Below are 21537 nucleotides of genomic sequence, written 5' to 3'. Positions count from 1 at the left end.
AAAAAAACCTAATCGACGCTACGGCATGGCCGGAGCGAGGAAATGGGCCGGTCCAATGCCATTATGCCAAGGCTAATTATAATAAGCGAGAAAGTATAGGCACCGTTTGATTAATCTTTGACGGTTGATAAAAGCCAAAGCTGTTACGGGACCCGGGCCAATCCAACTCTGATAACAAGATCCCCCTCCTAGGTCTGATTTGATTCGTCTCGAACCAACGAAACCTCGACGGAGAAAAGGGTAGAGGAAGCTCATGGTGAAGCGGAAATGCCCTGACTCAGGTGAGCGAGGATACCCTCCCCTCTTTTCCTATCTCTTGAGCGATTCCAGTGTTGCACTTTCCAACAATTTGGCTTCCGGTAGATCGAAGTGAATATAGTTTTACTCTGCTTTAATTCTTATCGCACGTATGAACCCGTTTTATTTTGTGAAATTATGCTTCTTACTCTGGCTACTAGAGATTTGTTATCTCGCTTCGTTCCTTCTTCATCCGTTCTGCCTGTCCAATCTAACCCTGGTAGTTCTGTTTTCCTGTTTTTCTTTCATCTGAAGCACTTATTTGATTGTAAGTTCTTGGAAAGTTTATTGATTGTAAATTCTTGTAAAGTTGAAGTTGATCTCTTTGCTGCTGAATCCGTGGCTTGATATATTTGTTGTGTTGGTCTCTTGTTTATTTTCTTTCTGATTAATTTATTTTTTTTGTATAGATAGTCAACGTGGAAGTTGTACTTGTATGATGTTAGATGTAGGAACATCACCACTCTTGAAATGAACTTTTAAGGAGATCTTTACCTTATCCTCTAAGAAAGGAACTTAGATAAATGGGTTGGTGGGATGTTCCAACACAATGGAAAAGGGGAAGGAATAATTGTCATTTCAAATATAAATACTTTTGGATATGAGACGATGTCCTCACAAAGATAGAAATGCCTATCATCATACATCTTTGTACAGAGTAAGATATGAATGAAAGGGTGCTCTGTAATATTTGTTCCTAATTATGTTTGAAACCTTGACCATCATTCTGCAATTTAGTTCAATCTGTAAACTCAGTTCAAGTTTAAGTGTCTCTTACCTTGATCACTGATGTAGGATACGGTACCTACATTGTTTCTGAAGGATTGTCATGTCTTTGCATCATAACACCCCTTTGTTATTCAAAGTGATGTCTGTTTATCTCACATGATGTTCTTTGAAACATACTAGAGACTAATTAAAGCAGGTCAAAGATCTGGCAATCTAGGTACATGGCAGCTTGATTATGTAGTCCAATTTGTTCTGGTCATTTTTGTTCCTGAAATCACTATCTGTTTGGTTCCTTGCATTCTCATATATAACTCTCGGTGCTTCATCAGCAACCTAGTCAAATAAGAAATTTTTTTTTTGATCAATTGATGCTGTAGGTCATCTATCACATTCAAGAATAAAGAGAAGGGATACAGTGGAGAAACGCTTGAGAAGAGTGAGACGAAGAAATCATATTAACAAAAGAAATTTTCCAGATAGCAGTTGCTCTTCCCCAGTCTCTGGTAGCACAATTGGGTCGAGGAGTCACAATAGTCAATCAAGGTCACATGATACCCAAGTAACCAACTCAAAGAATAAAGCAAACAGTAGGGATTATGAAGATGGTATTGTTGTCTCTAGAGTCACTGAAGAGACCCAATCTCATGGAAATAAAAGTCGTCGGAGATACAAAAGGAATAGGAAGAATAGATCCTTGGGCACTGAGGCTTCCAATTCATGTTCTAGGATTTCAGATTTGGTTTCAGTCACCCATGGATGTGACAACACAGTATCCTTGAGAAATGGATCATCATCATCACCCAAAGTTGCAAATAGAAAAATACGGAGGAGTAGGTGGAGGAAAAGGAAACCTCGTGACTTCCATCTTGCTGACGAAATAAAAAGAGATGTGCATCCTGAAAGCAGTGTCAAAAAGAGTGATTCCAATAAGTGTTCTAATCAGGCCACACCTAACAAAATCAACAGATCATCTGAGATGTCTGCTAGCTTAAGCAAGTCTGTATTCACCAATTCTAGCCAAGGTGGGAAGGATGAGGGAAGGCAAAGGAGCTATGGTGGTGTTGATTATGGCATTAAATCAGCTGCTGCTACTGTGTCAGATGCTAATGTTTCTGATATAGTATCTGCTTCAAATGATTTTAATCCAACTACAGATATTGAATGTGGCATAGCTGCAGATGTCAGTCCCAGTAGTGCAATAGGGCATACGAACAGGAGATCATTGAATAATTCTAGCAAGGATCATTGTGAATCTATTTCTGTAGGAGCCCCTAGATTACTTACTATTGGCCTGAAAGAAGGGATGAGTGTGCATGGTCGACCATATCCATATGAAGACTCTGCTTGTTTCTCATTCCAGAAAGAAAATGAAGCTGTCCATAATGAAATATCAGCTAAATTTTGTGGGGAAGAGTGTAGGTTAGATATTAAAGATGGAGTAGCTACTCAGGGAACTGAGGCTCTGAACTGTGAAAATACTCACGCTGATGCATTGACTGGTCAGGAGAAAGATGATACTCCTTCTGATGTGACCCAGAATCAAGATGAGAGTGTTAATCTGGCAGTTATTTTGACCACAGAAAAATTGTTGAGCACATCTAGGAAAAAGCTTCTTGTTCTCGATCTGAATGGATTACTTGCTGACATCGTTTTATATCGTCGGAGAACTCAAAAGTCATATACAAGAGTTGGAGAAAATTTAGGTCAAATATTTTGTTGATTTGGTTATCATTTGTGATTGTACTTGTTTCATTGGTTACCAATTGTAACTGCTGATGGTAGCTCTATTTGAATCTTGTGTCAGTTCTTAAAAGGCCCTTCTGTGAAGACTTTCTGAAGTTTTGTTTTGAAAGATTTAATGTTGGTGTTTGGTCCTCAAGAATGAGGTATGACTACTATTCGTGTCTTTCAATTTTAATGCTTGAAAATTTTATCAAATGCAAGCTTCTCATAATGAGGCAACCAGTAAGCTTCACTTTATGCAGGTGGCACTTATAATTCAGTTTTACTATCTGCAGAAAAAATGTTGATGTAGTGGTTGATTATCTCATGAGAAATTGGAAACATAAACTATTATTTATTTGGGTAAGTGATCTCAAAACTTTCTTCTTGAATGTACATTAGTGATTAAATTTAGTATAACGTGCATATTGTTGAGACTTTCAACCATTTTATGATTTATATTTTCTGAAATTTTGAGTCAATTTTTTTTTGTAGCTTAACCTCCACGGTTAATGACAATTCTAAGGTTTTGCTTCTCATTCACAATAAAAATAATAGGAGAAACATTAGTAATTGTTGTTTAAAGACCTTTGATGCAAAAGTAGATATATAGGGAACATCCTTTACTTCTACATCACATGGCTTTTAACTAGAATACATACACATCATAGATTTGAGTATTAGTAGCATTTTGAGTGATTTCCAATGGTTTGTTCATCCTCTATGATGCATTTTGAATCTTCGTTTTCTCTTTTAAGGATGATTTTTCATTGCAAGGTTTCATAAAAACAAAACTATGCAGGGTTTACTTACTACCACTGGGCATTATCATAAGGACTAATTGAACAAATAAACATTCTTCTGAAACTGTGTTGATATATTTACACTCTGAGGTATAAGATTGCTGATGCAAGGTGTAAAAAACCATCCTTGTTTGCATGTATAACCAGTATAAATCAGCTTATTTGTTAATGGTCCTTGTGCAAGATATGGCTTTTCATCACGCGGATGATGGCAATTATATGCAACTTGAGCATCCATTCCTATGCTAAAATAATTATAGAAGATTCCATCAAAGCAAGAAACCCTTTCAAGTAGGAGACCTTCAATATACCCATCCTGTATAAATGTACTGTCACCCAGATGTCAGCTTATTTGTTAATGGTCCTTGTGCAAAATATGGTTTTTCATCACTCGGATGATGGAAACTATATGCAATTTGAGCATCCATTCCTATGCTAAAATAATTATAGAAGATTCCGTCAAATCAAGAAACCCTTTCAGGTTGGAGACCTTCAATATACCCATCCTGTATAATTGTACTTTCACCCAGATGTCTGAGACAGTATGGCAATTCGATCAAGTCTCCAACAGGAACTGAGACAACAATGTGCTAGCTATCGAGACGGCAAATTGGACTAGTAATTACCTTGTATATTGACATTTTCACAGGCGACCACCATGTGAAAGGAAATGAACCTCCCCAACCAAAGCTCCTAGACAGGTCATTTTCTTTTCCAAGAGGAATGATCCCAGTTGGAGGATTTGACTCTCTGTTCTCTTCATAAAGTTGCCCGAGGCTTCCTAACACCCAACCAACTATACCATCACCTCCTGCAACCATGACTCTCATATTTTCATGAGTAGCCTTTGCACAATCATCACCTAGATCGGCCATCCTTTCCAAGCATGCCAAACCATACTGAACAAAATTTTAAGGCTTTGTAAAGATCAAATCAGAGAATGAAATGTTGTTCTGTGCCGCCCGACACGGACGATTTTTACAGTTCCGTCAGGTGACCGAAATCGGCACCGGAGGCGTCCTCGTCTCGACGTCGTCGTAGGCAACGTCGGAGGAGTTGCGAGACGCCCCAGCGGCGCCGGAAGAGTCGGGACTCTTCCGGAGGCGTTGGAAGCGTTCACGACGCCTTCGGCATGGGACACCACCTGTGGAGTCGAAGGCGTCATGGGACGCCTCCAGCGACGCCTTTGGCACCGGCGGAAGCATTCGACGCCTCCGGTGCCTCCGGATCTGTCTGGTGACGCCTCTGGTGTCGTCGGACTCGTCCGATGATGCATCTTGCGTCGTTGGACACGTCCTCGTCCTCCCCTCGATCCGCTGGGCCTCGCCTTGCGTCAGGGTTTTTTTTTTCTTTTTTTATTTATTTAATTAATTTAAACAATTCTTAAGGTAAGTGTGATATTTCGAACAAGCTTTTATAAATCCTAATTAAATTATCCTAATTAAATAGATAAAAAATATATTTAAAATTAAAATAAATTTAATAAATTTTATTAATTAATATTCTAAAAATTTATTTTTTAATATTTTAAATTTCATTTAAAAATTTTTAAAAATATAATAATTCTATTTATATTCTAATATTTTTTTATTATTTTGTATTATTTTAAATTTTATTTAAAAAAATCTAATAATTTAGATTTATATTCTTGGTAATTTTTTATTATTTTATATTTTTTTACTAGTTAAAATATATATTATTTAATTAATAATTAATTAAATGAATAAATAGTTAATTTATATAATTATTATATATCTTTGTATTAATTTATATACTTATTATTATAGATAAATCAATTTTAATTAAGTTATTGATAGATCAATTTTATTTAAAGAAAATTATATTTAATTATTTTTTCTAACAATATTAAGTTGTTCAATAATTGAGAATTTATACAAAATCAATATATAACTTATTTTTATATGCATCATAAACATATTTATCTTATAATTACTATATATAAATAAATAAATACTGAAATCGTATCGGCACGATACGATACGATACCAAAATCGTATTATTCCTGTTTGAGACCAAAATCTCGACACGGATCGAAATTTTAAATCTTGAATCAAATACCTAGTCCTCGTTGATCAGGTCTTGTAGTCGGCCTTTGAGAAGAGAGCCATGTCGCCTCCCACTGTGTGAGTTAATGAAGACCACCAAGGGCCCCTTCCATCCAACCTCCCTCGCCGAAGCCTCTGCTATCGCCTCTGCCAGGTGGTCGGGAATCACAGCCTTCTGGTGTAGCCTGTTGACCTTCTTGAGGCCTACCAAGTTGCACCCCAACAGAATAGTCCTTGATCGAGCAAGTCCTGGAAGGGGGCGTGGACTTCTGCGATGGGTTTGAGGGCACACTCTTGCAGTTGGCCATCGAAGGCGTGGAAGAGCAAGTGGTGAGGGAGTTGACTTCGTCCTCGACTAGGTTGAAGGCGAGGTACTCTTCGTGGGGCAGTCATGGAGATCACCGTTGATTAATAAGAGGAGGAGGGATTCAATAAGGTGAGGCAGACATGCTTCCAAAATCCAGTGGATTTCTATCGAGGCATTGATCCTCCTCTCTTCTCTTCTTTATTGGGAATATTGATAGTAAATTTGCACAAGGATGCCAAGAAAGAATTTAAAGGTTCTAGTGCCTCAAGAACACCACACGCTTGTGTAAATGCTTGATATCCTTTTAATCTCCAATATAATTGCTTCACCTTGTGCTCTTATCAAAATAAGAGATAAAGCATCACGGATGTTCAGCCACATGGAGTTGATCATAGAAATGCATTAAACAGCTGTTTTGCCCATGAGGATCATTCTGGCATTGTGGTCATCAAAGGACTTTTGGGTGGTGTGGGATTTTGATTGAATATGTAAAATTGCGAAGAAACATGGGGCATCGGATCGACACAGGGCGAGACGATGGCGATTAGGGCTTCGTCAATAGAAGAACTAGACTACATATTGTCATTAGACAAAGTAGGCGTCTGGTTTTCGATCAATGCTTCATTTGGGTCTATCTCCTCTTCGTCAGGGTCTTCTTCATCTTGGTACTCTTTTGGGTCAAATTCTTCCTCCATGTCATCTTTGAATCTGTCCATGTCATCTCGAGCGTTGAAGCTATTGTCCTCCAAGGCGAAACCTAATCTTCCCTAGAATAAAGTTTGAGTGTAACTAAAGGGAAGAAAGTGATTTTTCATCTTTTTTTTTCGTCTCCTAATCTCCGATCTTGACCTTGTCTTGTCGGTCTCGTGACCGTCGCAATTGCTCTTACCATGCCCATGCTTGACCTCTGCTAATTTTACTTTGACCTAATCAAGTGCTTCCTCGTAATAAAAAATTATCTCCACTTCGTTAAGTCAATCAACGAATTCCTGGATCTGTGACGTACTAGAAAACTCGAGAAGATCAATTGGAAACCCATATCTTCATACCATTCCTTTTGATTACGATTTTCCTCGAACTGAGCACGACTGTGATATGGATTTTTGAAAATGGAACCAGAATCATGATAAGTGAATTTATTGACTTTTAAGATTTTTCTTTACTAGATGATGAGATATGTGAGGCTTCCTCAATCGTATCCTATTTGTCATGACCACGATCACGACAACGATGATCATTCATGGGATTTAAAGAGATCAATTTGCTACAACCAGTTGATTCGAAGAGGAATACCCAGAAATAGAAAAATAAACAAAAATATTATTAAACAAAAAAAAACCTTCTCTTACATCAACCCAAATAATTGTTTTAAGATACAAATAAAGAAAAAAAAATCTTAACACATAGATAACAATTTCTAACTTATAAAGAAATGAAAGAAATCTTAACAGGAAGGATAATATTTTAACACACTCACAATCTTAAAATCCCTAAACTGACTCAAAATTCAAAAATATAAAAGATAAAAATTATCAAAAATATCCTAAATATTAAAAAAAACAAAAAATATCAAAAATAAAAAATATCAAAAATAATAATAAAAATCTTCAAATCCTTGAATATCAAACCAGCAACCACAGGTTTTCTGAACTAGTTAAGTGCAATTGTTACATGATACCTACAAGTTATTAAAATGTGCACAAATTTTTTCTCTCATGATCATTCATGTTGAAACTGTTAATTCAATTGACCTTCTAGTTGAAAAATAGAAAATGATGTACCTTAATTAAGAGGCCTTAGATACATCTTTTCCTGGGTCAAAATCTCTCATCGTACTCCCATCCAGAAGTTTGTATGATTGCCAGAGGATTGTTTCATCTGTATCATATTTACTTGTCTTACAGGCAGGCTAATAGTTTTGGTAGTTGTATTATTCATTGCAGAACCCCTAGGTTTGATAATTTCAATTAATTATGGTTACTTTTAAAATTTATTTGTGCATGCTTACAAGTTATTAACTACTTTCGAAGACTATAGACTTTATTTATTTTCTTAGTAAAGTTTATAACAACATTTCATTTGTGCTATTCATCTCTTTGTTCAGGACAAGTCAAAGTGCACAGATACTGGGTATAGAACCATTGAGAATAGGCATAAGCCATTGGTCCTGAAGGAACTAAAGAGATTATGGAACAATGAGCATGGTCTACCATGGAAAAAGGGAGAGTACTCGCCTTCAAACACATTGCTTGTGGACGATTCTCCTTGCAAAGCCATATGCAACCCTGTAAGGATGTCTTTTAAACAACTTCCATGTAAGATGACCTTTGCACCCCAGATTTTGCATTAGTCATAACTGGTGTTTTTGTTTTCTGAAGCCACACAGTGCTATTTTCCCACCTTCATTCAACTCCATGGATAAAACTGACAATTCCTTGGGTAACTCACCACTTATATTGCTAGTTTCTTTTGATGTTTACTTGCACTGTCCATTCCACATAGTTTTAATTGTAATACATACAGGGCCAGGAGGAGATTTGCGTGTCTATTTGGAGAGACTTGTAATGACTGACAATGTTCAAATGTACATTCAAGACCATCCTTTTGGTCAAAGCGCAATAACAGAGAGTGATCCATCATGGGAGTTCTACCTTCGGATTATTAAGAAATTTCAGAAACCTTCATCTGTAACTACTTAAAGTGGAGGTCAATTTGGCGGTCGCATATAAGTTGATGTTGTGATTTATCTCTTTTCATATAATCTGAAGACTGTAAGAGATATTTAGGATGAGCATAATCATCATTTTATTATAATGGAAGGGGAGGTTAACCTTTGTTTGTAACATACAGTTATTGGATATTCTTTTTAGAAAACATTAAACATTCAACGTAGGAATGCTACAATGTTGTTTTCAACCTGTAACTCTGCACTTGTTAATTGATAACTCATGCTGAAAATGCGAGTTCACATAATTAATTGTTTTCCAATATATTTATTTAAAAAAACAACATTCAGCCAATTGGTAACTGTGCTCAGGTTTATTTTTGTGATAAAAAGCGATTCTCTCATCTCCAATTGCCACATGATTATTAGTCATGTTGGTCCTCTCGGGACGGTGCGATGGTTAAGACATGGGATATTATCATATGAGGTCTTGGGGTTGAAACTCGGCGTGACTTAGCATAACCTCCCTTATGTCTTGGCCATTTGCATTAATGGCTAGTAGTCATCCGTGATTTACCTCCTCCGTGTTGGTCTAGGGACGGGTTGACGGGGGCGCTGGGGGCGAGCGAATCGCCTTTTTGCCACATGATTATTAGTCATGTTCCCTCGGATGGGTCTAGTGACTAATATATGAGGTGTTGTCACAATGAGGTCTGAGGTTCGAATTTCGATAAAGTCGAGGTAAATATCTTCCTTATGTACTAGTCACTATTCCAAAGATTAGTAGTCGTCCGTGATTTACCTCCTCCGTGTTGGCCTTGGGACAGGTTGGCGGGGGCGCTGGGGACGAACGTATTCGTCTTTTTGCCACAATGATTATTAGTCATTAGTGTAGATGGTTAAGATACGAGGGAAGACATGCTTGAGCGGTGGATTTGGTGTAATAGTGCTTTAAAATTAAAAGGTATGTGATCCAACAATAACCATACTCACAACAAATAAATTAAAGGTTTGTAATCCCAAAAATAAGGAAGCAAAAAATAAAAAACATGGAACGTAAATGAACTACGGATGCAAAACAAAAGGGAAAAAAAAAAACCGCACTGTTGGAAAAAGTATATATATTTATATTTATTACATCCAACGTTACAGAAACATCCATCATCACCGTAATAGTTGCAACAATATCCATGTGATGCGTACTTGCAAGTTACAACAAAAAGGAAACTTTTAACAAGCATTATAATGGCTTGAATTTGCTAGGTAACGTCTGCTTGGAAGGGATACAGAATACAGAAGATTGTGGTATGCTTGCTTAGCATCAAGCTCTTTGTTTCCTACTTGTCTTTTCTTGAAAACCAAATGCACCTTCCCCACCAAGAACTTCGTCTATCAAATCTCTGAATATTGACCTCTCCACCTCTAGGACTACCATCTGTAATTCAACATCAGAGTAAAGCCAATCTTCTGATAGCTCAGCATAACCATTGCCGTGGCTGTCTGTAGTGAAGCTCTCAGCTTTGAGGTGTTCAATATCTGAACACAGCTCTGTCAGCAAGTTTTGTCCGCCAGGAAGCCTGCCACATCTAGCTTGAATAAGTTGGTTGGGCAGAGGGCCTGAGCTTGCCAACTTCAACTTCTGAATTAGAAGTTCGTTCACCAAATTGAATATCAGCTTCCGGTGAATCTTTTCTGGATTAACCTTGAGCTGATTGATATTTTCTTTTACAGCCTTTGTTTGTTCTAAGACGAAGAACAAGTCAGGGTTTATTGGGTGGCCAGAAGACTGTAACTGGACAGGCATGCTCTTGGACCTGGATGTTAGATCTAACATGAGAAGGCCAGAAGTTATGAGTATCTCAGAAACATATCGATGGTCAGGGTTCTGGTTTTCACACAACAATGCAACATGGTCAGTTGCCACAGCTTCTTCAGGGTTTGGACTTAGCTGCCTCAGCTTCTGAACCAGGTCTTCAACTTTTGAAAACTTTTTCTGATTCAATCTGGATGTTAAATTGGATGATGGAGCATCATGCTTGCCGGTTGCATTGCAACAAACACCTAAATCTTGAATCGTATTGTCTGTTACTGAAAAAGGTTAGGTTATTTCACATGTTGGTATCATTCCTATGGTTAAATGTTAATCTAGTATTTGATGCATGAAGTTATGAGCTTAAAATGCTTTTATAGTCTTTAATCACCTTTTCTTCTATGATTTCCCTTCAAAATAAGAAAATGACAATCTAGAAATAAATTTCTAAAGTTACTTCCCCATTGAAATAGCAGAAAATATGTTTATGCTTACAAGTTGTGTTTTGCTGAGGCTACATAAGCATATAAAAACAAGTTGTTGGTTGGTTTGTCTTTATTTCTATAATATTGGAAGAGTTAAATAAGGGCATCATTCTTTTTACAAACTTGTTGAAATTTGCAACTACTGCATTATTAGCTAGAATTTTGAATTATGATTGGAGTTTGACTAGCAGTAAAGATACCATGGGAGCTAAAAGACTAGTATCAACTAATTGATCTTGACTACATTATGTTTTCATCATTTGAGACATTTTCATATGATAAGAATTTTAAGAAGACACCCACATGCTCTCCATGTCAGATTGAAATCATGAAATAGGTTGTATCATATTTAGGATAATTGTTATACAGACTACCAACTTCTATTGTTGAAATAATAAAGCAAACTGCTTTACATGTACCTTTGGATGCATTAGAAGATATTCTCACAGGAGGCAGCTCATCATGGCAGACTGAGGGATCAAAGACAGTGATTGGATTTGGTTTCTCAGGGGCCACTGTTGCTGGACCAGCAGCATCTCTTGAAATATGTGATTTCTTCAGAAGTATGAACCGATGATACACAAGAATAATCAGTGTTATAGTCACATAAGCAATGTCCAATAAAAAATAACAATGTTGATTCTGAAGCTTCTTGCTAGTTAATGATCTCTCATATCTTTGTTTCCTCGGAAAAAGACAGGATAAATCTATTAGCTAGATTCTAATTTTAGACATTTAAACTTTACAATAACAATGATTACAGGATAATTAACAGTATTCAATGTTGCAAATTATTGAGTTCGTTTAAAATAGTTTTTTGAACTTAGCCACAATCTTTAGCTAGGTTCCGTGGCAAATGTTGATAGGAACCAACATTCAAGACTGAAATCATCAATAATAGCAAAAGGAGCGAAGGACAAATCCTACTGAACAAGTGGTTTTAGTTCCTTCTGTACAACACTTTGGCTCCTCTTCTTTCAGATATTATTATAATACTTAAAAACAAGCACAACTGGGAGCATTTGCAGATGAAGTGGCTCATTTACTGTAAGAAAAAATTAAGTTTTTTCCCGCAATTCTCTAATCTTGAAAATGGTATTAAATCTAGGGACAGACTTACCTTGTGTTTCAAGGTTGATGAAGCACTTTTAGCAGCTCTTCCAGATGGATTCCTTTTACCCTGAGAAGAAAAGCGAAGTTCAACAGAGCGGTTGGAGCTTGTTACTTCTGCATCTGACTTTTCATCAACTTGTTGAGTTAGACTTCCTGTCCCACTACTAGGGTCACTCAGTTGATCATCATTTCGCTGTGCTTGGGCTGGTTTTATTCTGAGCCTGACTCTAGGAGACACTGATTCTGAAGAATATATATTAGCAGTCTGTTTTGGAACCGCATCAGATTGAGTCGAGGGACGTGGGGTAGAAGAATATTTTTCTTCTTCAAGCTGGCTGTGCTGTAATCTAGAGCCGAGAGCACTCGATGATTTTGCCAGACTTCTGTTATCTTCTCTAATTCCTCTCTGAGGCCTAGGTGAGGCCTGAAACATACTTGCACAACGTTTGTGTGTGTCATTATCTTCTTGTGCACATTTCTTGTATCTGGACTGAAGATATTGACTAGTAGGTTGTCTGTCAATCGACTTGAGAGCTTTGTCTTGGCAAATTTTGGTGTTAAGAGAATCCATCTTTCGGTCATCATGAACTCTTATCTGTGACCCTTGTAGTTCTGGTAAGCTATTGAAAGGAATGAAGGAAGATGGTGATATATCAGACCTGCTAAAAGATCTTGAAGGCTTCATGATGACTATTGGTGATCCAAAAACCACATTTTGGTCATTTGTGGAACCTAAACACTGATCATTTCCAGGTGAAGTAGTGTGAATGGAAATTCTGGAAGGATGATGTTCAACTTTATCATTCTCTAATAGTCCCTTTGCATGCATAGCATCCAATATGTGCTTCAGAGCTCGGAGGTCCCTGTTGGATTGTTGAAACTCAAGATCTTTCAACCTTTTCTCTATCTCACTATAAACAGACTCTGCTTGCTGCTTTGAGTGAGATTCACGGACACCAAATCTCATCTTTTGGGGAACACGAATATTTTTACGGTGCCTCCAAGGAGCATGTTCCTCTTTGTCATCTTTTGTGGTTGTGGTTTTCTCAAAAGGAAAGCTTGGTTTCTGGTGGGTGTTGAATGTGCTAAAGCTTTTGTTAATGCTTTTATCATCCGAAACCTGTCGATCTTGGCTCAAGCTGGGCATTGCTTCTAAGCCCATGAGCTTAGCGACTATGCTAGGAGGGCTTTTACAATTTCCCAGTTCTTGCTGACGTTCCATGGTCCTGTAAGATCGACGATCAATGGTGCACTGATCAACTTGTTTCATACCCGAGTGAGGTTTTAGATCAGAGTTAGAACTCCTCGGAGTGCGGTCCTTGGGTGAGAATTTGCTGCTTTCTTGGGAATCCAGAGCAAGGTGTGCGGCTCTTCCATCATACGAAAATCTGGAAGAAGACTTTTTCCCTTCGTATGATCTCCTTGGTGCTTCATTAGCTTCTGAAAAATATTGGGAAGATTGATTGAGCTTCGCTAGGACCCGGAGTGATTCACCGAGATCAACATTCATTTTCGGTTTCCCATCGAATCCGGTGGAATTCAATATATCCATCGACTTCAACAGCTGAACAGGACTCGCAGAGTCTTTTTGTTTCGACACATGGTTCTTCATATGCATTTGATCTTTGTGTATAGAGTCCTTCACGACATCTCGAAAATTCAGAGACTGGTAATCGGATTGACCCTTTGTAGACCCATCTATATACATTTGAGAAGACTTGTTACAGTCTAGAGAAGAAAATGATGAACAAGATGAAGAAGAAACTGAAGTTCTCGATGACTCCATTGAAGTTCTTTGATTCTCACTCAGTCTCTTGCTTGAATTTCTCTCCTAAAAGGAAAAACACAAACGGTTACGACAAACAAGTAAAATATAGTAAACAGATCTTTACTAGGAATCAGTTGGAATCTTGCCAGAACAACTTGGGGAGGACATCCATTTCTCTCGGAACCAACTGAGTTTCTGCCTGGAAGAGCATTTCCTACACAAGTAGAATAATAGAGAGCAAACTTCAAATTCTGAATCTTATTTATTCAGAAGACAGGTGATAATCCTCCACATTTAAACCATTAAATATCAATAAAAAAAATGGGATAGTTTTTGAAACAAACTGCATCAAACAATGGAATGGAAGGGAAAAAATGTTACCGGAAGGGAGAGTTTTGTGGTTGTGGCCACTACTAACATTCAAACGCCTCCCAGTGAGAATTTGCTGCCGGTCGAACATTTGGAAGAGTCCAGTCATGCACCCTATTTGCCTCTGCAACTCTGGATTGTCATGATCAGCAGCAAATGCTTGCAGAAACTTTGCTGACATATTTCTCTTCCTGCAACTACAAAATCCGAAGTAGAACCAGAACACTCGGGCCAGAAATTAGATCAGGGTTTAGCAAAATACTTACCTCCTTTGTTCTACAATATTTCCTGACAAACATGCCAGCATTCACCCTTCACCATCAGTGCCACTAATGCTACTTCTACCAAAGCAGTCCCACTGCATTAGAATGATACTATACACCTAGCTAAAAGAGATTCCTTTTCCAATTTCCAGTCCCCAACCGAACTCAGCTTCTCTCCAAAACTTCCCTCCCTGGCTGGACTACCAACCACACCAAAGAAAACGGGCAGGTACACCTTCAATGAGAAAGGCACATGAGGAGAAGAAAAACAAAAAAAAAATACAGAAAAGGAAGCAACTTCAACATAATAGAAACAAAAAAAAATTTTAAAAAAAACTTATTGCCTTCCTGTAGCTCCAATTTCCTTTTGTTGTTATCGACTAGAGAAGCAATGTGTGTAAGAAAGGTGTCAGAGGCAGGGGGAGTTCAGACGGGAGGAAACTAGCAAGGCATGGATGTGGGGTTTTGCGATCCCAAGGATGGTGAAAGATTCCAATGGGGGGATGAACTTGGAATTGAATGGAATGGATTGTTCTTTTAGTTAATTCCTTATTGGAATGGGAATTTGGTGCATATCCTCCTTTGACAGATGTGAGTGGGACACCAAGCCCTCTGGTCCTCACTCATCTCCCATGTGCCTCTCATCATGCAAACCTTGTGTGTTCTTCCTCCTTGCAACTTTTCTCATTGACATGTAACCATCATCTGTCTATCAATAAGACTCGCATTACGAACCATAATACAAATTAAATTAAAAGGGAAGAGGAAGAGGAGGAGGAGTCTAATCTGAAAAAAAAGGAAACAGTAAAATTTTGTGATTGGTGGTGGGCAATCCGCAATCATGTCATGTGGCAGAGGAATCTCAGAGCTTACACTTGCTCACAACCATAATTGTGCCAATATTAATGCTAATAATAAAGTAATAAATGAGAAGGGAAGTTATTGGGACGACAATTAATTAAGCAGCTAGCGCATTGGCATTGCATGGAAGAAGTTGCCTCCCAGGCTTAGCAAATGTGGCTACTGCCATTTAGCAGCTGTAGCAAAACCTTAATTTAGCCATCGTCATGCAATTCTATGAAAAACAGACTAAATCGACTGATTAAATCGAGATCAGTGTAGGTTTTTAGATGTTCAGTTCAACTGGAAAAGTGGGTTAGGAAACACATTAATTAACCTTGTAGCTAGCTTTGAATGGGGCAGACATCAAAATGGTGGGTCTTCAATTTGCCTGACAATTAATGATCCGGATTAATTGCAAGAACATGAAGTTGTTCCATTTCATGCAAGGATTGTATAACAGCAAGCGTTTCGGGGACCACATTGCCACAAGAACCCTAGACACCAAGCTGTTCTCCAACAACATGGATGGGAAAAGGACACCAGCAGTTGCATCTTGTTCTGATGATGAGGGAATTGCCCATCAACAAATACCTTGTATTAATCCCCAGAAGAAACGGAAGACTGAGACAGCTGCTAACTGAGTTTTCCAATATAGACAAGGAATAATTTCTACATTTATCGTGAACTTTTAGTGTTCTAGTGAATCCTCCCACCACCAACTTTAATATTTAACAAAACTTTAAATGTCACATACCTCTTTCAAAAATTTTAATGAATAAAAATATCACTCATATTGGAAAAAACACTTTGTTCTTCGAAAATCGATGTACTAATGTGGCCATAAAGTTAATGGATTCATTGAAACATCAAATTGATACTCTCAATTTAACAATTAATCCAAAGAGAAAATGCATGAATAAACACAGGGTTCAGAGTTCATTGTATTTGGGGGATTTAGAAGGTTTTGTTTGGACCTGGACGGGATGCATAGGAGCCATCATTAAATAATATCACATCAGTGTTTTAACTTTCACGAGCTCCAGTGGCTATCAAAAAATGCAGTAGCCTAATAAATCTGATCATACAACAAGAAGTCAGAAGGCACAGCTCATGCATGAATGTTGCAGCTAGCTGCATATGCTTCCGAAATGCTTCACTTCTTTTAATAATTCTGCATGTTTTCTGGGTTTGCGAGTGAAGGTTCACTGCCACTGCACCTTTACAAATGTTTCATCGGTTCAACATGAGACTACCACATCATACAGTACTATTAAAGTGAGAAGCATTTGCGTTCTATGTGCTTGCTCATAGAACTAGGCACAGAGGTGCCTTTTTAAGTGTGGAATCTCACAATAGTACCACTATTTCATCTTTCTACTAAACAAAAACATCATTTAAACATGGACAATAAAGAATTTATTTTGTATAAAACAAAGAGAGCTGATTTCTTTAAAAAAGAAAAAGAGAAAAACCCCAATCATAACTACTCATTATATTTCTGCAAGGTGATCCATTCTCACCTATCCACGACAGTGTGCACGGTATGCTTAGCTCATGGATATACAGATGATATTCGGCTATTCCTATAGCTAGCGATCGTAGCTATGCAGAGTATATATAATACAAATTAAACCCACATACATGAGGTATGGGCAAAGTTGATGCTGACAGATGGATGTTATGAAAAGGAGGATAAGGAGGAGGGATGCATGATCACATGATCTTATGGTGGGCTGACAATTATATGGCACGGCAGGACCCAGTACCAAGTATCAACGTCCACTCAGTCTATTTAATCTGCCAAGCATTGCTCCAGGAGATAATAATTTGTCATGGCATTGAATTGGCGTATTATTTATTTTATTTTCCCTGTGAACCATGCATGGGAGATCATGTGTGATGCAGTTTTGTGGCCCTTTGGCCAGCTATATGTGTATTCATGAAACTTCATCTTTCATTAGCACTGAATAATTGAAGATTGTGGTGTGAGTGGAGCAGATATGAAGCAATCTGATAGTTCGAGTGTACTATGCCAATGTGAAATAAATTAATTGTGCAAATATATAATGTTGCAGGTAATATCAAGGTGCAGTAAAAAATGTCTCACGACATGTTCAATGGAACTAATTATAAAGAATTGAATGACTAGTCCAGCTTATTACACTAGCCGAGACACCGAGATGTCAAGATATCGAGCAAAGCTAGCAAAATGATAAATGCACCAAGAGTTACAAAAAGCAATAAAACACTTTTATGAAAGCAATAAAGGATCTTTATGTTTTGGAATTTATTTTGTAGCCTCTTGATCTACCATCATTAAATATTCATAATGATGATAAACTTTTCAGCTTCTAATAACCTAGTATAAATACCAGATGAGGGTGCTTGTAATTGACAAGTTTAATTCATGAGTTTCAATAGAAAGTTGTAATTGTAACTTAGTATATTTTGTTCTCTCCTTTCTCTCTAACCTCCTAAACACTTAACCTCAACATCTGTTCTTTTCAATAAGTGGTACCAGAGTCCCAACAACCTTGAAACCTAAAGTATCATACGACCTAAACACTTCCAACATGACAAGCGTCACAGCCAGAGCACCATCTTCGATGATCAAAATTATGTCATGTGGTCGATGAAGATGAAAACATTTTTGAAAAGTGTCAGCCTCTAGAGCACGGTAGAGTTTGATGTACCTCCTACTGAGTTGAGAGAGAACCCGATCGTGCAGCAGCAGTGGTTCTATACCCATGAGAACGCCAAGAGATACAAGGCATTCAGCATGATTCACGTAGCTGTATCAGAGATAATATTCACAAGAATTATGGATTGTGAAACAACAAAAGATGCATGGGATAGGCTGAGCAAGGAGTTTCAAGTTTTTTGTGCTTACACTGCTGTAAAGAGGTTTCTTCGCCTGAAGGAGAGTTAGTGCATTTCACTTCCTTGGATTAACAACCTCCCCGATTGTAACCAAGTAAATTCAGGTGTCTCTTTCTTTTTTGTTCATTTTCTATTCTATCTTTATGCAAGTGTTTATTTAAGTTCGAGAAGAGTGTTTTTTTATTTTATTTTGTGTAGGGCTATTCAACCCCTCTTCTAACCGGCCCAACGGTCCTAATAGATTATTGTTATTAAAATGGTGAATATGAGCTGATCCGGCGGTAAGAACAGGGGACCCCCGTTCTGAGGAGTCAACGCCACGTGGAAGTCAAAGTGCCAGGTGGTCGATAGTAGAGGGATGAACCGACCGGACACTCGAGAAAAGGTTGGATCAATAGGCCGATCGGATAAGGGTTGGCTGACCGCCCGGCCGACCGACCGGTGTCCAACTAATAGCAAAAGGTGCCCCGGAGGGAGTCGGGGCCCCGGCGCTCATGGAATAGGATCGTAGGGCCGAGCGGAGGGCAAGCTCGGCCGAATACATAAGATAACATACTGCTAACAGTCTCCACAAAGCATATTACCGAGAATCTCCCAAGTAGACCACTATATATGTCCGGCCGGACGTAAGGCGGAGGCTGGCCGGCCGGACGCCCGGCAGGGAGTAAGGGGAAAAGGATGGGACATCTTTTTATGACAGCGGGCATGTTCTATGTTCAGGCCATACTCAAGATCCTATGACAGAAGGATCCGCTGTCCCATCAGAGACGTGCTCAAACTGTAGCAGTATGATGTCAGGTAAGCTCCTCTGACAAGCCCACACTACGGTATGGGGAAGGACACGTGTACACCTCGGTATGTATACACTCGCTTCTCCACAGCCCTATATAAAGGCCCTCACCCTTCGCCTGAGGTACGTATGCTACGATATTTGGAGCCACTTCTTCGTTACTTGCTTGCCTGACTTGAGCGTCGGAGGGTCGTCGCCGGGAACCCCTTCCCGGCCCGACTTCTGTGTAGGTTCATCGGAGGCCCGTGCGGACAGTCAGGAGATCTACGTTAGCCTCTTGAAGAGCGCCACGTGCCCAGCGTCCGTTGATTCAACTTTCGGACAGGATCATAAGCTTTCCTATGAATTGGGGTGAAGTTTTAGTAAATGTTGTAGTTGTCGAACTGGATGAGAGTGAGTTGTGGCATAGACGACTATAACATTGTAATTATTAGTTGCTAGCGAGTCTCTCGAGAAAAGAACGGGTGACAATAAATATGCCTAAGATCAAGGAGGACAAAATTTGTGAGATCTATCAACTCGGTAAATTTCACAAATAACCATTAGACTCTATGCAAATCTGGAGATCTAAGGAGAGGCTCCAACTTGTGCACATTGATATTTTTAGTCCTTTGAATATACCTTCCTTAAGTGAGAATTAATATTTTATACTAATATTTGTTGATAATTTTAACGGATATACTTGAATTTATTTTATGAAGTCCAAATAAAAACGTTCAGTCATTTTGAGAACTTGAAGAAAATGGTAGAGACTCGTAAGATCAGCTCTTTCTTGAAATTTAACCAAGGAGCAGAAATTGAGGTCACGAAGATCAGCTCAAGGACCACCTGAAACAGAAGGTAACTTAAAAAAACCTGATTACTTTGATTATTGGGATGCAACAAATCAAATTCTCAAATCACGTTTCATACAGGTTGGATGAAAGAAGATAAGTTTGGGTGGGTTATCTATTCATGGAAATTAAGCGACATACAATGTTATTTATAAAATTATATAAAAAAAATATAAAAGTCCACCTACAGTCGTTTTATTTGCACTGCATTACTCTGGGGGAACTCGGCCTTTTTTTCAGGTCCTCAAGACCTCAACGGAAATGGAGGTAGATTTCAGGATAGTAGGCAAGAGGGCCGAGGGGAAATGATGCGTTGGATGTTTAACCACATTCTTCGGCTTCCTTGAAGGGCCCATTACTGGCTGAATCTGCAATCAAACACATAAAAGCTATCGAAGTCCAACTCATTTCAAAATTGAGCAGTTGAAGAAGTTTTGATCTGCAATGCAAATCTCCTCGTGCTAAATCTTCACTAGGCTGTTTGGATGTATAAGCATGGTTGTCATCTAGATATAACTGCTAGGCTTTTGGATTACTCATTGCATATGTTTCCATATTTATCCTAGCGGCTAATGAAAATTTTCATAGGATCAAATCGACCGTCCCAAATTTGGTGCAATCCGATTCAAAATTTCTTCGGATGTATAAACATCCTATGTTCAGTTAGAAAAAAAAATCCAAAAATAAACCTAGTTCCAAATTTTTTATCTAAGTTGAATCTTAATGATAATTTGCTTTGAGTTTCAATTAAAATTTTATGCAATAATGTTTTGTCGAAGTTTTATTTTTATAACAAAGTTCAACGATGAGTTTCTCAACGATTGCATTACTGAGTTATTATTTCCGGCAAGCATGAGAATTCTGAAACTCGAAAGACGAAGAAAGCTTCGTTTTTTATTTTCCAGCAAGAAGCAACACACCCGTTGATGGATTCATCATTGATCCCATAGAAAAAGAAATTACATCAAAATAAGCAAAAAAAAGTTTAATCGAGCTGATGAGAGGGTGAAACTAGAGGAGAAGTTAAGGAGAAAAGTCATCCTTCGTTTATTGAAAAAAAAAATTATTAATAATTGAGTGATCCATTCATATACAATTAGACACAATTAGACAGGAGTTTATATAGACGTTAAACCTTAAGATAAAGGAAAAAAATTCTAATATATAGACTTTAATTTTAATCTTATAGTAAAAATAAAAAAATTCAAATAAAAGGATAGAAATTAAAATTAATAAAATAGGATATTATTTTAAATTAATTGTGATCCATAAGTATCCAGTAATAAATATAGATTTTTAAATTTTACATGCTGATGCGGTAAATAAAAAAGGAGACCATGTAGATGTGGAGGAAAATTTGGACATTTCAGATTTTCTCTTCTAAGAAAAAGGGCTTTTGCAGTTTTTTCTACTACCGCCTCTCACATGCGCCTCCTCCCCTCATACTAGTAGCCTCGTCGGCTCTAGCCACTGCTTCTGCCACCTCATGCCACCGCTGTTAGGGTCGAAATGTGCTAGAGGAGGAGGGGGTGTGAATAGCTCATCGCGCTTCTCGTAGCTTGCTTCTTGGTGATGATATGCAGTGGAAAACAATCAAAGCAAGCTCTAATGTTAACAACGTAGAGTTACTTGGTATCCACCTCAAGAAGAGGTGACTAATCCAAGGATCCACACACGACGCTCACTCCACTAATAAAATACTCTTTCTCAATAACTACTGGAGGTGGAGAAACTTCGTACATGACTCACACACGCATACAACTCAAAACAAGAAGAAATACAAACACAAACGTT

At 38.1% G+C, this 21537-nt stretch overlaps 2 protein-coding genes across 4 annotated transcripts; one reads left to right on the top strand and one right to left on the bottom strand.

Annotated features, from left to right (window-relative positions):
* The first annotated feature begins 140 nt into the window (after nt 1–140).
* On the top strand, nt 141–8820 carry LOC122015334. Its single transcript, XM_042572167.1, has 7 exons — nt 141–281; nt 1404–2729; nt 2831–2912; nt 3045–3111; nt 8029–8211; nt 8303–8363; nt 8448–8820. The coding sequence occupies exons 1-7, from the start codon at nt 254–256 to the stop codon at nt 8621–8623; spliced, it is 1923 nt and encodes a 640-aa protein (XP_042428101.1). The 5' UTR covers nt 141–253; the 3' UTR covers nt 8624–8820.
* A 912-nt stretch (nt 8821–9732) lies between these two features.
* On the bottom strand, nt 9733–15040 carry LOC122017457 (protein LONGIFOLIA 1-like). 3 transcript variants are annotated; one of them, XM_042575078.1, is made up of 7 exons: nt 14742–15040; nt 14401–14632; nt 14147–14331; nt 13912–13979; nt 12005–13828; nt 11304–11439; nt 9733–10677 (listed from the first exon to the last, which is right to left on the bottom strand). In XM_042575078.1, the coding sequence occupies exons 2-7, from the start codon at nt 14439–14441 to the stop codon at nt 9911–9913; spliced, it is 3021 nt and encodes a 1006-aa protein (XP_042431012.1). In that variant the 5' UTR covers nt 14442–14632; nt 14742–15040; the 3' UTR covers nt 9733–9910. The 3 variants fall into 3 exon arrangements, with proteins under 3 accessions (XP_042431012.1, XP_042431014.1, XP_042431015.1); XM_042575080.1 differs by having other exon boundaries at nt 9733–10671; XM_042575081.1 differs by lacking the exon at nt 14742–15040 and having other exon boundaries at nt 14147–14325.
* Nucleotides 15041–21537: the final 6497 nt, after the last annotated feature.

Source organism: Zingiber officinale, chromosome 8B, assembly GCF_018446385.1.
Source record: "Zingiber officinale cultivar Zhangliang chromosome 8B, Zo_v1.1, whole genome shotgun sequence".
In the NCBI taxonomy this organism is placed as follows: domain Eukaryota; kingdom Viridiplantae; phylum Streptophyta; class Magnoliopsida; order Zingiberales; family Zingiberaceae; genus Zingiber; species Zingiber officinale.
The sequence above is the reverse complement of the archived record's forward strand: the minus strand, read 5'-3'. Positions and strand labels throughout refer to the sequence as shown.

Coding starts and splice junctions, on each gene's coding strand:
- LOC122015334 (XM_042572167.1), top strand. CDS start 254: ATGGTGAAGCGGAAATGCCCTGACTCAG. Junction 282..1,403: donor GCGGAAATGCCCTGACTCAG/GTGAGCGAGGAT, acceptor TTGATGCTGTAG/GTCATCTATCACATTCAAGA. Junction 3,112..8,028: donor ATAAACTATTATTTATTTGG/GTAAGTGATCTC, acceptor CTCTTTGTTCAG/GACAAGTCAAAGTGCACAGA.
- LOC122017457 (XM_042575078.1), bottom strand. CDS start 14,441: ATGCTGGCATGTTTGTCAGGAAATATTGTAGAACAAAGGAG. Junction 13,980..14,146: donor CCACAAAACTCTCCCTTCCG/GTAACATTTTTT, acceptor CTACTTGTGTAG/GAAATGCTCTTCCAGGCAGA. Junction 13,829..13,911: donor GTCCTCCCCAAGTTGTTCTG/GCAAGATTCCAA, acceptor TTTTCCTTTTAG/GAGAGAAATTCAAGCAAGAG.